The 15,925-nt window shown below is 35.9% G+C and overlaps 1 protein-coding gene across 10 annotated transcripts in view; it reads right to left on the minus strand.

Moving 5' to 3' along the window:
• The window catches only part of UBR3 (ubiquitin protein ligase E3 component n-recognin 3), a 109,419-nt gene that overhangs the window by 23,229 nt on the left and 70,265 nt on the right, over positions 1-15,925 (minus strand). For 8 of the 10 annotated variants that reach the window (XM_061342829.1, XM_061342810.1, XM_061342779.1 and 5 more), the window contains 3 exons: positions 14,332-14,544; positions 13,373-13,509; positions 7,739-7,824 (listed from right to left, as the gene is read on the minus strand). In XM_061342829.1, coding sequence (XP_061198813.1) covers positions 7,739-7,824; positions 13,373-13,509; positions 14,332-14,544 — 436 coding nt within the window. The remainder of the gene's footprint in view (positions 1-7,738; positions 7,825-13,372; positions 13,510-14,331; positions 14,545-15,925) is intronic. The other 2 variants (XM_061342803.1, XM_061342785.1) reach the window with 1 other exon arrangement.

The following is a 15,925-nucleotide window of genomic DNA, read 5'->3' on the forward strand; positions in this document are numbered from 1 at the left end:
AGGACACTCAAGTTATTATTCATACACATCACTGCAGTATCTTGTATTAAAATGCACAATTTTAATTTCTCTATGAATCGACTGATCAACACAAAGATAATAACGGCTATTCTTCCTCCCCTTAAGCAATCCAGGAAGGCAGGCAACATCTCTGTTGAACGCGTTTCCAGAGAGGTATAATGAATGACAGAATGGTTTGGGTTGGAAAGTTATCTAGTCCAGCTCCCCTGCAATGAGCAGGGACACCTTCAACTAGGTCAGGGACTGCCAAGGACTCAAGACTTCTCTGTATTTTCAATACAGTCACAATTTAGGAACAAAGCATATTTTACCTTCACAGGTTTATATTAAAATACTATTTTCCACAATAATGCTCACTTTTTTCCTCCTGTCGCATTGTATCTTGCCATTTGCTACCATGTTTGCTTCTCCTGTTCAATTTTCTGGGATACTGCCTCCTTCCTCCCTTTCCTTTTAACTCTTTCCCTTAGCATCTTGCAATCACCTTTCCCCTCACTCCCCTTTTATTCCTTTAGTTGATACCTTTGCCTCCTACTCTCTTCATCTTCCTCATATCTACAACTCACTTACTCAGCCTACACACTCACTCACAGGTCCTCTTTTTAAAGTAGAAATAGCAGCTATTAATTTATTTTCCATAAATAGACAATTACTCAGAGGTATGCAACAGCCAAAAGAGGCGCATGATGAAGTCAGCTGACTGCCAAAGCCTGAGGGCTGTAATTAGCTCCTGGGGTTTGTAAAATAATTGGAGATGTAGATGGCATTGGAATTGATTGCTGTCACCTGCTTTCTGAATAAAAACAGTCACCGAGGACAAAATAAGTCATCTTTTCTCCTGGTAAGGGATTCCAGCAAAACATGGCTTTTCTGACAAACTTCAAATCCCTGAAAATATACTGATAGTTCATCAAAATGATACACCACCCCCCCCCCCCCCAGTATGGTTTGATTTGGAATGAAACCCTTTAGACCATTCCTTCCCTCCTGCCTCTCTGTGACTAAAGGGAATGTCACTTTTTTTCTTTTCTGAACTGCTCCTTGCCTCAAACAAGGCAACTTAGCATAATTAATGAACCCTCTGTTCCTTTAACAGCTATTTTCCTGAGCTTTTACTAAGACAAAAATAAGCAGGCAAGCATCAAATTCTAGCACTGGAGAACTCATTTGTAATTTCCAAGCATGTAACATTTATGGATTCAAGATATATTCTATCATCAACTGAATCTGAATAATGAAGCTCTGTATAGCAGTCTTGTATGACAGTAATTTCTGTTTGTGATCAAGGTGGCTATCAGTCCTTTGGAAGAAAACATGTTTAGCACATGAATGTAAAGCTAGGAACTAGGTAATAAGATACAGTTACAATGGCCTTTTATTAAATATTTTTAATGAACTGACTTAAAAATTTGATGATGATCTCCAAGTCAATGCCATGCTTGCTTCTAGGCCATGACAAGGGAATAATATTGCCCCCAGTGCTGCACAGCAATGGCCTCGTGGCAGCCACCTTCCAAGTCAGTAAAACTGTGTTCTGATTTGGCTATTGCCTTCGTATTGGCATTATCTGAGAAGATTTCTAACAATCAGCAAATACTTAGAACTAGCCAGAGGAATACACAAAGGTTTATTTCCTCACGAACACATTCTTCTGTTTTACACCACAGCGATTCCAGTTGCTTTACCTCAAATTTACTATAATTATGGAGTATTGGAGAAAGCCGGGGAAAACACCAGAGCTCTGAGAATGCAGACCTGGCAACTTCTTTGTGCACCAAGTACTTGGCGTTTCACTACATTCTTACTTCCTGAGGACTGGCAAAAATCTGCTGTGAGCCAAATGAACACCAGAGGTTTTTTCCCCCGGGGTATTTGTGTGAAAGCATCATTCCAAAATATAAATATGAAATTACAGAACATCCCCCCATTTTCTTATACCCTACTTAGAAGCTCAGAATAGACCTAGAAAAAACAAAACAGCCCACAAAAAAAACCCAATCAAGTAGCAGCAGAACATTAACATGACAGTGGCCCACAGCCAAGAACCTTGCCTACTCTGCTGAAGAATGGGAGGGAAGGCCATAGCTACGCCAGACATTCCAAACCCTACCACCGCTCACAGTGTATCGTACAGCCAGTTCTCTCCAGGACAGTCCACCTTCATGAATGGGAAAGACAGGATCAAAGTCATCAAAATAACATTCTTAACAAGATTTGGTAGAATATTAATTTTAGAAAGCATAGCAGCAACAAAATGAGAGAACGGTAATTATGAATTCACAACCAAATGGTTTGTTGATAATAAACCATGAGAAGTAAACAGTGAAATTAATTTGAACCAGGTCCTCCTTTCCCAAAAACCTTGTAATATTAGAGACTGACTGCATCAAGATAAATTGAGTAAGTACAAAAATCACAAAATTAGAATGCACAATGTAACTTATTGCAGCGAGTCAGCAGGGGCTTGGCAAGATTCCAAGATTTAGAGATTTAAGTGGGCAAAATTACTACTGGCTTTAAAACACATTCATATGGCTCAAATATCGCCTACATTAAAGCAGTGCTGTCTCAATTCCCCTGACTTATTTAGATGGTCTTTGTTTTCTTAGAATACATGTAAAGCCTATATAAAACACTTACTAGAATCACCTAGATTAGCAGTTAGACACGAGGGTTATCTCTGAGTCAGATTAGCCATCCTAATTCCATTTCTAAAAATTATGAAAGTCAATCTGTTGTACCATACACTGCTGCTCTTGGTACATTCTTTTCAACTGTTACTGTACCAGCTCTTCTTCTTAATGTTATCCTGTTGTGAGAGAGGAGCAATAAACTCAATTGGAATGGGTGCAGCTCAAAGGATAGCCTTGTCTTTGTACAGGCACCGGAGCTATATGAAGAAGTGTTCTCATGCTGCTCCTCCCATAAAAATTAAAGATAATGGGTACTTTGTCTATTTATCCATACTGCCTGCAGTTGCATTCTGTATGAATTTTTGTATTAAAGGATTAGTGATTCAGGAAGTTACAGGCAGGTGTAAGTTCTGGTCTCACTAGTCATCTTGGTTTGATCTTTGCCAAAGAGATCCCAAATTTCCACATGACTTTTGTTGCCTTTTTTTCATCTTTCCTTCTTCCAGTCACTTGACTTTAAACTCTCAAATTATGAAAGCTGAAATCAGAAGATTTTTTCTGTTATTAACTCCACTTCCACAATGTATAGCAATTGTGCTGCGATAATGATGACAAAGAAAATTAAGGAATTAGCTGACTTTGGTTTGCATGAAAAAGTCTAGATGATGTGTTTATTTCCCAGTGTCTCTCATATTCATGTTTTAGATAGATGTAAATAATATACTGCTGTCAGAAACCTCTACTTTGCTATTTTGATCTACTCTTCTCTATTTTTTTCATTCTACAAATTGGCATTCATGTTTACAATGTCAAAAGATCACAAAACTCAGTGACACAGCAGTTCACCACAAGTGGAATTGAAAACACCCCTTTTCTCAAGTGCTGCATGAAGATCAGACTAGACTAGAGACATTATGTTCTAACCCCAGAGTTTCTTGGACTATCAAGAAGAATGTACATTATAACAAAAAAAACTTGATACAACCAGATGGGACTTGATTCTTAATAAGGAGATTGAGGAATTTTTGTCTCCTTGTAGAGATTTCTATAGTCCACTTAGCAACAGCAGCTGCAAAGACCTGCTGACAGCATCTTCCCATTCATCGCTGATCCAGTAGATTGGAACCGGTGAAGAAAAAAATATATGAAGGTCAGGAAAAGCTTATTAAGGCATTAAGACATGAATAGTCTTTACAAAGTCTTAAGTCTTAATTGCTGATGAAGCACCTAATTATCCTTGACACCAAACTTGCCAGTGTATGTAATCAACTTCAGCAATAGAATTTCAACAGTATCTACCTTTGCCTCTCTCACCCTAGGTATGAATGGCATACCAAGGTTTTTAGGAAATAGTTAGGATCTAGCATGAACGGATGGGCACTAAAGACCTGCAGACTGACAGACTCTAACTGAAAAAAATAAACAGAACAAAACACTAAAACAAACCAAAAACCCAAGCAGCCACAGAAACCCACTGTGCCAAGGGAAAAACGCATTCCTGAAAACTACTTTTATTCTTATTTTCAGTGACTGCTGAGATCTGGTAGGAACCTTTGCAACCGTATTCATACTAACAGATTACAGGAAGAAGACAGTTGCAACTGAGCAATTCCTAAAAGAATTAGGTTTTTCTTCCTACAGGAATACTCAGTGGTTCCAAGTACCACTGACCATATTGGTAAAATGAGGCAGCCATTACTATCAGTGTGGCTGAAAAATTTGATACAGAAGGAACATGAAGAGCTTGGAAAATGCTTCACATCCAGATGACTTTCTCTGCTCACAAAAACACTAGAAGCACTGATGAAATTGATACTAACATCTTAATCAAGACAGATTACACTACTGAGCCGTCTACAAACAAATCACAGGCTTCAAAGGAACAAGAGGAGAAAAAACACCCAGCCAAACAAAATACCCAATAGAGCAAGAGGGTTTCTTAATGGTTAGAACCATCACAAAAATAAGGAAGGTGCTGGATGTTTAAGGTGAGCTTACACAAGTCTTAAATACTTTTTTGATGTCCCCCTGTAAATTACTGTCCTTTCCAATTAATGCAGTTCATGCTGAAATGCCAGACTCTGCCATCTGAGGGAAGTATAAGGATAAGGAGCTCCTATGCAGGGAAACTGAAGCCAAAGGACAAGGTGACAGAATATTTAATCCTTACCGAAAAAACTTAATCCTACCCTTATCACAAAGGGAAAAGGAAAAAAGAAAAGAAAGCAGCCAGAAAGAAAGAATTACTTAAAATTACAAGGAAGAAAGGACTAGATTATAATTTAATTTATAGATAACTTTTAAATTTTGGAAATTTTTCACTCTACTATTGCAAGATTACCTGGGTAACAATGGCAGAGAAAAACACGTATACACAACAGAGAAGTGAGACCTCTGCAATTGCTGTACATCATAACCATCCCCATAGCCCATGAGATCCTCAAGGCCACAGACTAAAACTGTAATGTGGTCCTTAAAAAAGGATTTAACATTTAAGTAACAAGTGACTAGGACACTATTTGCATTTTTTGGTTGCATACCATGTCATAACACACACAAAAATTTAAACCTTAAAATGGCAATTTTACAGCCAAATTTTCTTCTTCATTCTTCTTGCATAGATTCAATCACTGATACAGCTACATTAATCACTCTTAATTTTACTTCCCAAGAGCAGCTACCCTCAAGGTGCAATCTACTAAAACAGCTTTTGACCTTTTTGTTCTCTGATGCTTGCCACTGTAACAGCTCACCTGGGACAACATACCCCTCTTTCTGCAATATCTAATCAACAAACTTTACAGTTCTTACAAGACACAGTGGGTTGCTTGATCTCAGAAGAGACACCTCATTATCTCACAGATAAGACAGACAAAAACAGGCTATATTTTAGATTACTTCTGCTGGACCTGACATGAATGACGTTTAAAAACAAAAGCAGTTTCAATACTGTGCAAGCAAGACTTTAAATAAAACAGTATTTAAGTTCTAGATGGGGAATGGATTTTCAAGATCACTCTTTCTTCACTGTGTAAGAGCATGAAAAAGTTGAAGGTATATTTGAGTGAAACTTAAAAAAAAAAAAATCCAATAGGTAATCCTCTTGGAAAAAGAAATTAGCATGGAAAGATAAAATCTATTACAGAATGTAAAGTTTCTGAAGAACTGCAATTTTTATCTCTAAATGCAACAATAAGGAAGGGGCAATGAAAGAAACTCGTATAATTATCATAGAATCATAGAATGGTCTGCATTGGAAGGGACCTTAAAGCTCATCTGGTTCCAACCCCCCTGCCACAGACAGGGACACCTTCCACCAGACCAGGTTGTTCAAAGCCCTATCCAACCTGGCCTATTGTATAACAGTTTATTGAAAACAAACCTTTCTATATATGGAGAAATAATTCTGCTTCCCACTAGACACACTTAGCCTACGGTCCAAAACTAAATAGAATACTACAAAATGGAAGTACTGTACAGTTCTGTTCTAGGAGAACCCTGTTACCTTACATTAAAAATGAGCCTATTTCCATGCAAGATTTAATATGACTATTTTGATACATAACAATTTTACCAAATAAGTACCAACAGAGAACATAAACAGCATGTGTACATTTTAACAATGAATAGATTACATGTATGGGTCCACGCTGTTTAAAGCAACAATACATTCACACACATAGCACCTCTCACCCAAAAGCTTTAAAGACCTTCAAGTTTTCCCAGTGCAAGGCAGATACTAGAAGCCATCAACATGACCGATTTAGATCTAAATAAGAAAATGTACCATTCTACACACATTCTAAAGTGGTGGAAAAAAGCAAGTGCATTGTGTTTAAATGCTGTCCCTACTTCATCAGAAATACATGCTAGAATCCTTAAAAGTAATGCAACAGCTGAAGGAGAAAGCACTACTTCGTGTACACCACACCCAACACATGTACAACAGTTTAAGAAGGGAACAGAAAAATATCAGTGTCAGTCAATAAAATGCAATGTGTTCTAAAAAATGTATCAAGAAATGTTGTAACCTTAAAAGCATCATCAGCACAACTTTCAATCAGAAGAAACACTCTACCAATTTCAGATTAAGCCTTTGTGGGCAAGTACACAAAAACAGCCAAATCACACCATGGAGAGAAAAAAATCTTCTCTCTAAATACATACACAATTCTGAAGACAAGGATTTAAACCTATGTTTTCCTTCTTGGGCTATTTTACTCTTTATGTAGACAAATAACACACAGTTTAAAAATCAGATTTGCTGCTACCAAGAATTTACATATTTCAAACATTTGAAATTTTGTAAACTAACATGTATTTTTAAAAGCAATAGCTCTAAACTATTGTGTATTTTTAAAAGCCATAGCTAACATAATCTTAAAGCTTGTTGTTAGGATGATAATTTCCATACTTTAAGTATGAGAAGCATCTTCAACTTTCTGCAAGTTTAGTTTGTTCCAGTAATCTCTTCTGATGAACAAGCAACATTGGTTCATTTTGAGACATACAGAGTTAATGGCAAAATAGTAAAAGTGGTGAAAAAATTATTAAGTATGATAGCAGAATTATTTGCCAAATACTACAGGTTTTAGAACAATGAAGATCTGAGAGTTTCTAACCAAAGAAAATTTGCTAACCTCTCCTGTCAGAGAAAGAACTAGGGAAACTGAAGACAAGGGACATGGTAGCTGCAAGTTTCTAAGTATGAGACCTAGTCACCAGACACATTAGCACTCACAGAAACAAATTACTTTACTATTACAAGCAATAGCCAGGGTGAAACATAGCTTTCCTGCTTAACCCTTAAAATACTTCTCATTTTACTTACCAAAAACATTAAATGGATACTATGAGAATTGATTTCTAAATAGATTATACTCGCAGCACATGAACATCTCTAATGAATAATTTGTGCAAAGTAGATTTCAGATTTCTCAAATTGCAACAAAACTCAAAGAGTAAGGCAAGAAAAAAAGTTCTTTCAAGAAAAGTTGATATAATCTAGAAAATGTTGGAAAGAATTAGACATCTTTACTCAATATTCTAATAATTCAAATTGCACTTCGTAACATAAAGCTTACTTAAACATGATCTTTTCCCAGCTGTGCTTGCCCCTCCTGAACATAAATTGCCTCCTCGATGGACCAGTTCAAGTTCCAAGTTTGTTCTGCAAGAAAAACATAACTGTGTTGAATGGAACAGAATTATTCAAGCTTCTACAGACATGAAAGTGTTACCACAAACTCCCAGCCTCCACTAAGTAAAAGAATCCTGTGAACTAATCTTTAGTCCAGGATCCTGCCAAAACACGACTCAAACTAGCTTTATCAAAATACTGACATGTAAGATTTTAAGTGGTTTGATTAGCAAGTACTATATTAAAAGAGCTGCTAACAGTTGTGAATGAAGAATAAAAAAAGTTAATTCTGAGGCTTTTTTCTGTAAGCATACACAACTCCTTGATAATTTATGTGCAAATCTGTAATGACAATGTACAGATTGGCTAAATTTCAATCAATCAGATATATCTAGAAAGTGTTCTCTTATTGGTAGAACTCTTGTTTTGCTTTAAACAAACAGACAGTACAATGAATATGTAAGTATATATATAATTATATATATATAAATATATATATAAAATTATCAAGTAACTAAGTAAGAAAACTGCCTGGATTATAATGGAAGCACTGACCTTTATAGATAAGTTCGTTAATAAAAGCCCTGTAGGTTAATTCTGAATGAAACACTGGTATTCACTGCAGCTCATTAGTATGACACAGGAGTTGTGTCACTAAATCCCTGTATGTCACACTGAATCTTTCTTTGGTAGTACTGCTGTAATCTGATACTTAGGCACCGATTGTTTAGGCCCAATTCGTTAGCTTTGTTTAATTTTGCAACTGGATGTTTCAGTACTGCATTATCTTCTACCCCCAAGACTTGGAGCAAACAATTTACGTTATCTGAGAGCTGCTTTAACAAGTCAACGTACATTTCTTTAATTAAAGGAATATAATTCTATTATTCTGAAATGCTATTTTGCTACTTTAATCCAAAGTACAAAGCTCAAGCTAAACTTATTTTGTCCTTTAACTAAGAACTGAACAATTTAAGGTGCAAAATAATGCAACTGAATACGTATTAAAAACTATTTTAGAATTTTAGGCACATAATATATCTAAGGTAAGAACAGACAACCACATAGTCTAAAGAAGAAACTACAGGATGACTATATTATTCAAAACATTATTTTTTTTTACATATTTGAGCTTCATCAGCTTGAAAGAACAATACATTTTTGATATGCAGTGTTTGTTAAGGTACTTTCATATGGTTTTTAAAATAGTAACATTTCAGAATATTACTACCCCTAAATTTGCAGCTTATGCCACCCATTTCTGGAGGAATGCTTTAATCCTCTCTACTCAGAAAAGGCAATTTAACATTGATAATGTGCCTGCTCAGAGCTCCATCTGGTTGCTGCTGATAAGGGCATCTGTGTGACAGGGGAATTTTCCACTCTTCAGGCGATTTGCAGTGCTCACTGAACTTCTAAAAATCTACCAGCAAGGAAGCAGGGAGAGGGATTTCATATTAGTGGCCAAAATAGCAACCGTAGATCAGTACGTGCTAGTTCGTCATGTGAATATAAAAGAAAACAGTATGTTTTATTTCTACAAACCTGATAACTAATTTGTAGAACAAAATTAATGGCAGCCTTCCATTAAAACCAAGATAATTAAGATTGAAATCGAACCCACTACCAGAATGTCTAAGAATAACTTCCTAGATCTACAATTTTAAATTTCCCTTTCACCAATAAATATGTACAATTTTACAGAACAAGCCTCAGGGACAATTCTGAAAAACAGAAGAAAAAACAAACTCTTCTCGATACATGTGAGCTGTTATATAGTGCGTTTTGCTATATGGAATGTTAGGAGAGAGATTTCTGGAAACACATACTCCATCATGCATACCATACCAACTCTCACCTCCCACACTTTTTCACTGCCCCCAGCCCCTCAAAGACAGCAGCTTACAGTTCAGCTTTCTTGGAAACATAAATACTAGTTTTTCCTCTAACACATCTCTTTCAAAACATACCTAAACTTTGGCATGAAAGTGCACAGCAGAGAAAGCATCTTCTGTGGAATTGAACATTTCTCCTTCATAAAATGTTCAACATCATGTACAGCTCTAAATAATTTTGAAAGAGACCAGTGTATCTCCTCCTTAATTCAAGCTCCCTTACACCTTGAGGATCTGAGCACCATCTGCCCTCTACTGAAGAAAAGCAATAAAGAAAAACTTGGGGCATCTGATATAAGATAGAACAGAGAGTGGTCTCCGAAAGCATCCTTTTCCATCTCGGCCTCCTTAATGTGAAGGAAGGAGAAAGAAAATCTATATGAGTGTCTGTTTCCTCTATCTAGAAATCTTTGTGTCATTCACTGGAGAAACAAATTTTGTAGAACACTGGCTTTATCTTCCTCACTCACAGGAAAAACCTGAGAAGATGGATTTGGCTCAACTGTACAGACTCCTGCTTCACCTCTTCCTGTGAGCTTTCATTAAAGGAACATACAGGGGTGGGGAAAGGGAGACAGTATTTCTCAGAATTTGTAACAGGACAGAGTAGGGGGACATAAAAATGCAGTGCTCTTTCCAGAAAGAGAACGTATTTGGATGGGCCTCCTGTTTTTATTGGGACAGAAGAATCAAGTTAAGCACTACCAGTTTTTCCATTTCACTTTACAGAGACAACATATCTATATGAAAAGAAAATAACAAAACAGATACTGAAACATGGACAGGAAGGGAACAACTGAAGGTTCTCATATTAGTCTATATGTAGCCAACAGCAAAACCAAAAGCTTTGTTTATACAGACAACAAAAGAACAAAATGTACTGCTGTGCAACAAAGAAAGAGGCCTCCAAGGTACTGCCACAAATGACAGTCATCAGGGCTATGAACGTGGAGCTACTGAAATTAAAGCTATGCACACACGATTTGCAAATGATGCGCTATACTAATCTTTTAAGATCAGTAGCAAAACCAACAGGGATGCATATGAAAAGGTCATAAATTTAACAAGGTAAGACTGTAGGGAAAGAGGAGGTAGCTGAGGAGCTGCATTTCCAGCTGTGCATACAAATCAGGATACAAAGACCCTAGTGCCTTCTTTGCTAGGAAAGCAGACAGGGGCTAGCTCTCCCACTGGGTGGTAGAGAATTTGCTTGTAATTTCTCTTTTCTACTACCAGTGACATCTGCCTGGGTAAGCAAGAGTAAAGGAAGAAAAGTTCCTGGTTTTCCTGAAGCAGAAAGGATAAGCTGTGGGAAGCAGCTACATCTTGTTTAACCAGTAGTATTCCCATTCCAGCATGCAGAAATACATTTTAAAGCTGGCCTCCAGCTGTAAACTAGCATCTTTTAAGAAGGCTGCAGGTGATGTCATTTTCTGACCAAAAACGGAACATGACTTATAAAAAGATTAAGAGTGTTTAATTCCCTTGCAAATATATGGAGTGAATAAAAATATAATTGCATTCAAATGCTTATTTAAATAGGGACTACTTATCATCTTGACCACTTAATTTGTATGTTAAATACCAGGATGAAACGAATAACAGCTGTACAAGTTCTGACCGAAAACAATGAAATGTTTCAGATACATGAAACTAGAAATGCTCAAAGGTTGGTAAGGAACACAACATTATCGTTACCTCAAAAAGAATTGGATGGAAATAAGGAAGAAACAGGCTGAAAGACAGAAATAATTCCCAGAAAGCAAGTTAGCCTGTAATTTAACTGTGGATAGTCCATCGTTTGGATACTTAAACAAAACATACTGAGATCATACAGAGAAAGCTATTTCATTCTGGGAGACAATGAGCTCACATATTTATTTCCACAAACAAACTACCAGGCTGTACTAAAATGTCTTTTTATAAGTTTCAGGGGTTTTCAACCTAGCTATATGATTATCAAGTAGTAGAAGCCTGCAAATCTGATTTGCCAAATTGAAAGGCAAGAGAGATTAACCATTTTGCAGCTAATCTGCCCCTGCTAAGTGACCTTACAAGTTATGGTAACAATAACCAAGACTGGACCCAAAAATCAAAATCCTTCAGCCATGAATAAATAGGAAACAACTGGCACAAGCCTAGCCTAACAAGGAGGGGTCACAATGAGTATAGGTGGCATATTCTAATGTCAGTGGTCAACTATGATTGCTCACTCCAGCAGTGCAAGCAGCAGTGAAATACTGTTCTGCTTTGAGGTATTTTTAACTCTTGGAATGAAAACAAAAATCTTTGGCTTGGGGTGTTAATAAAAATATAATAAAATATAGAGATATTTAAAATATATTTAGCTATCTTTTTTTAAATCATAGAACATTACACCCAGAAATGTATTATAATGCCATTTTTTTACTTTAAATAGAACATCAAATTATGGTTACAAGTAATCATACTTTTATATGGGAAACACTACTTTTGAGTCTTTTGTATTTTTTGAAAGACACTAAACTGTAGTGACCAAATACATCATTGCTAAAAAACTCAACATTACTTAATCTTGTATAGCATATACCCCTTAAAATAACATAGAATAATCTGTTATATATAAAATTTAATTGTTGCTCTTGAGCCACAGCAAAGACACCTTTAAAAATATAGACAATATTTCTTTTAATAGAACTATACAATAATGTAGCTTGGAAGAGAATTCTGGAGATCAGATAGTCCAACCTTCTTGCAAAAGCTGAGCTTTATATCCGATTATCCAGAGTCGTGCTGAGCCATGTCTTGAGTATTTCCACTGCTTATACACTCAAGGCACTCAGCAACTAGAGTTTATGAAACTGCAGTAAAAAAATACTATTGAATCACTTGCATGCCTGCACTTTCTTTTCTTGACTTGCAGTCAGCACCTTCCCCGCAGTCCTCAGAGCACAAAAATTTCTTTGCTTAATAACTATTTCAACTTCTTATGAACAAACACTGTATTACAGTAAATCTGAGCAGAGTAACCATTCAGAGCATCTTAACATTTATGGTATAGATGGAAGGAGGGACCATTTTGATTTTCGTGGAGACAGTGTCTGCAACACTGACAGCCATAAAACTGCAATCAAACATCACAGAGAAAATGCTGGTAGTTTTGACACTTTTTTTTTCAGAAGTCTGATTCACACACAGAGCGATCCCTGCTTGCTGATGTAGAAAAAGCTCCTCCTGTGATCCCCATTTAAGTAAACAAAATGGCTATCTGACGGAGAGATTAAGAACACCCTGTGATTTAAAATAACAGCAACACGCCAGCGATACAGAAATAATCTAATTCTGCTAAACAGGAGTAAAGGAGATTCGACTGTTTGGAAACGAAAGCTGCAAAAGAAGTTCAACAGAAAATTCTGATTATATGGAAAATAAAACCTTGAATAAAGAAGAAAACAAAATAAGCATACGACACAATGTTCTCTAGGTTTTAAGCCACTGCTGCATATGCTAAAAATTAACTGAGAGGCATCTTTCCATCTTGCATATGCCTGCATACAAATATTAGAAAATCTAACCTTGATGTACTAAGTCCTCAAAAAGTACTTTTTGGAAAGAAAGTTTGCTGTTTCGGTTTGTTTAAGTAAACTATCTGGCAATACCATTAGTGTGAAACACAAAGGAAAAAAATAAAAAGAAAACCATACCTGGCTACAGAATACATAAACAGAAAATCATTGTCAGGTGATCCAAGAGTCTTGCTATAATCTGTATACTTCTTCTGCGTGGTACTTTTTATATCTTTCATTACAGATTCCATTTCTTTACTGAGATTGGTTTCAGACTATGAACAAAGACATACAAGAAGATTAGTTAATTTTACCCAAAGAAATGCAGTAGCTGGTTGCAAAGCGTAGCACTTTGATATTTATAATACACGTTTGCAGGCTATGAAAAATATGCATTAAAAGCCAATACTGTATTTCACAGAAGTGTTATAATATTCTGAAAGTTATTCTGGTTTGTTCTGAATATGAAAACATCACTGTTTTGTCCATGTCCTAGGTTTAAGGATCTCACAGTGTTATTTTAAAGCATATTTGCATTGCACAAGTACACAAAAGTAATACTTTGTATTTCCATGAAGACTAGAAGGCTAGCAAAATTTAATAGAATTAATTCTATCATTCAGAAAGACCTCATGAAGCTTTTAACACATGAACGTCTGCAAAGTTCTCTTTCTGTAAAACAAGTAATCCACAGCAAAAAATGTTCGTAAATAGACATTCTTTAAATAACTTCCAGTTACAAGGATAGCAGGGTTTTTACATTGTAAAGAAATGATAAATGAAAATTATATTACATGACTCAATTCTATGTAAAGTACTATGGAGAGAAGTGGAACTGTACTTCATAAAAAGTATATTAATCACATTTTGTGTTAGCTTTTTAATTGTTTATTTTTAGTAGGTAATGCAGATCAAGTGCTGAAAGTATGTAAAATCTGTTGATGTAAGGAAAAAAAAAATAAAAAAAATTATGCTGTCTTCCATCTCAGGAAAAAAACGAAGTTTCCCAGGTTCTCAAGTTTGTAAGAGGTCACAAATGCAACATAATGTAAAAACTGAAAGGTAGAGGCAAATTAACAAGGATCTTTCTGCCTTACACTGATGCTTACTGGGAAAGTTCCCAGCTGTTCTTGAAGATCTTCCACCTCTTGCACAAGATCTTGCATACACTTGTTACTATGACTTTGCCAAAGGCTTCTTTCCATGTTGTTTCCAGGATAACAAGGAAGAACACTATTAGCAAACTGCCTACAGAGGGGACAGGTAAATTCTCCTTTGTCCACTGAGAACCCTTGGAGGACCTGGTCATTCTGAAAGAAAATAAAGAAGATGTAGTTGAAATTTGCAAAAGATCAGATTTTTTTAGTTCGACATTCCAGGTGTGTAGTTGAAGAACTAGATCTAAAACCAAAAACTATAAAAAAATAGTAATTGGAATAGCTCCTCCGCAACTGTCTCACAACCCTCCAACTGAACTGATTTTCCTAATTTTTAAGTACTTTTCATTGTCAACAATAAACCACAAATCCTTTAATGGTCTATTTTGAACATTCCACGTGTGTTGTCTCTTTCTAGCAATTTCAATGAAGTTTGAGACTCCTGTGATAAGATCTCTTAAAGACAATTTTATTTTCAGCAATGAGAAATGTCTGAAGATATTTGTCAGAAATACAGGCTGAAAAAAATCTAATCAAGTAGCCATTGGAGGGCAGCATGACAAAACTCTGAATTGTTTTTCTTTATCATAAAGGATCAAAAAATGGAGATGGAAGTATGTGATCAGAAAGTGAACACCTCCTGAGTACTCCTATTACTGGCAAGCAACCTTGCTTTACTTTTGTGCATTGCCTCAACCATCTCCCACTCCTGTAAATTAATAGTGACTGTAATTTAAACTTCAAGCTATCAGCCCAGAAAACTGAGACTTTTACATACCTTTCTGGACGTTGACCTCTGACTGTATTATATAAAAATAAACATTTTATCCATATGAATACAAGTCTATATAAATTCTTTCAGTATTAAGAACACTAGAAAATAGTTGAAATTATTATGCATTCATCTAGGTAGTAGTAATATCTAGAATCAAAAGTTCACTGAAGTAAATTAGAAATCTTCAAGAATACAATGAGATGGATTTACAGTTTACTTCAATTTTAAGTGAAAATCCACTGAAAAAGGGACTTCAGCGTGTATACAGTGCAAAAGATTACTTTTCCAAAATTCAGTAAAAGAAGATTCTACCATGAAAGCCCAGATTTTACTTAATTATCTTGATGACACAATTACCCCCAAAAATCATCTTTACAGTCATATGGAAAAGTACAGTTCATCATGGGGTCCAATAAATGTGGCACAGCTTCCAATTTCTCTACAACAAATTTCACAGTGTGACCAATGCCGATACTAAAAAACAAAGCACTGCTCCTAGTTTTTCTCAAAATGAAAACAAAAATCAACAAAACTTATCAGAAAATAAACAAATACCACAAAGTAATCGTGAATAAAAAGGCTGTTCCATATGCAGTAAGAAGTCATCAATTAGTCTTCATTTTATTACGCTAAATAATACAGAATGAAATGATTGCTTAAATCTGATGCCTTCTACAACTGCAGAGCTTGTGGTAGCATTCTATGGTGCCATTCAGAAGACTGGGCTGCAAGAGGTTGACAGGGTTGAAAGAAGCCAGC

The sequence above is a fragment of the Neopsephotus bourkii genome, unplaced genomic scaffold (assembly GCF_033783945.1).
Source record: "Neopsephotus bourkii isolate Nb327-2 ecotype Australia unplaced genomic scaffold, CSIRO-AGI_Nbou_v1 NB_196, whole genome shotgun sequence".
Lineage (NCBI taxonomy): Eukaryota > Metazoa > Chordata > Aves > Psittaciformes > Psittacidae > Neopsephotus > Neopsephotus bourkii.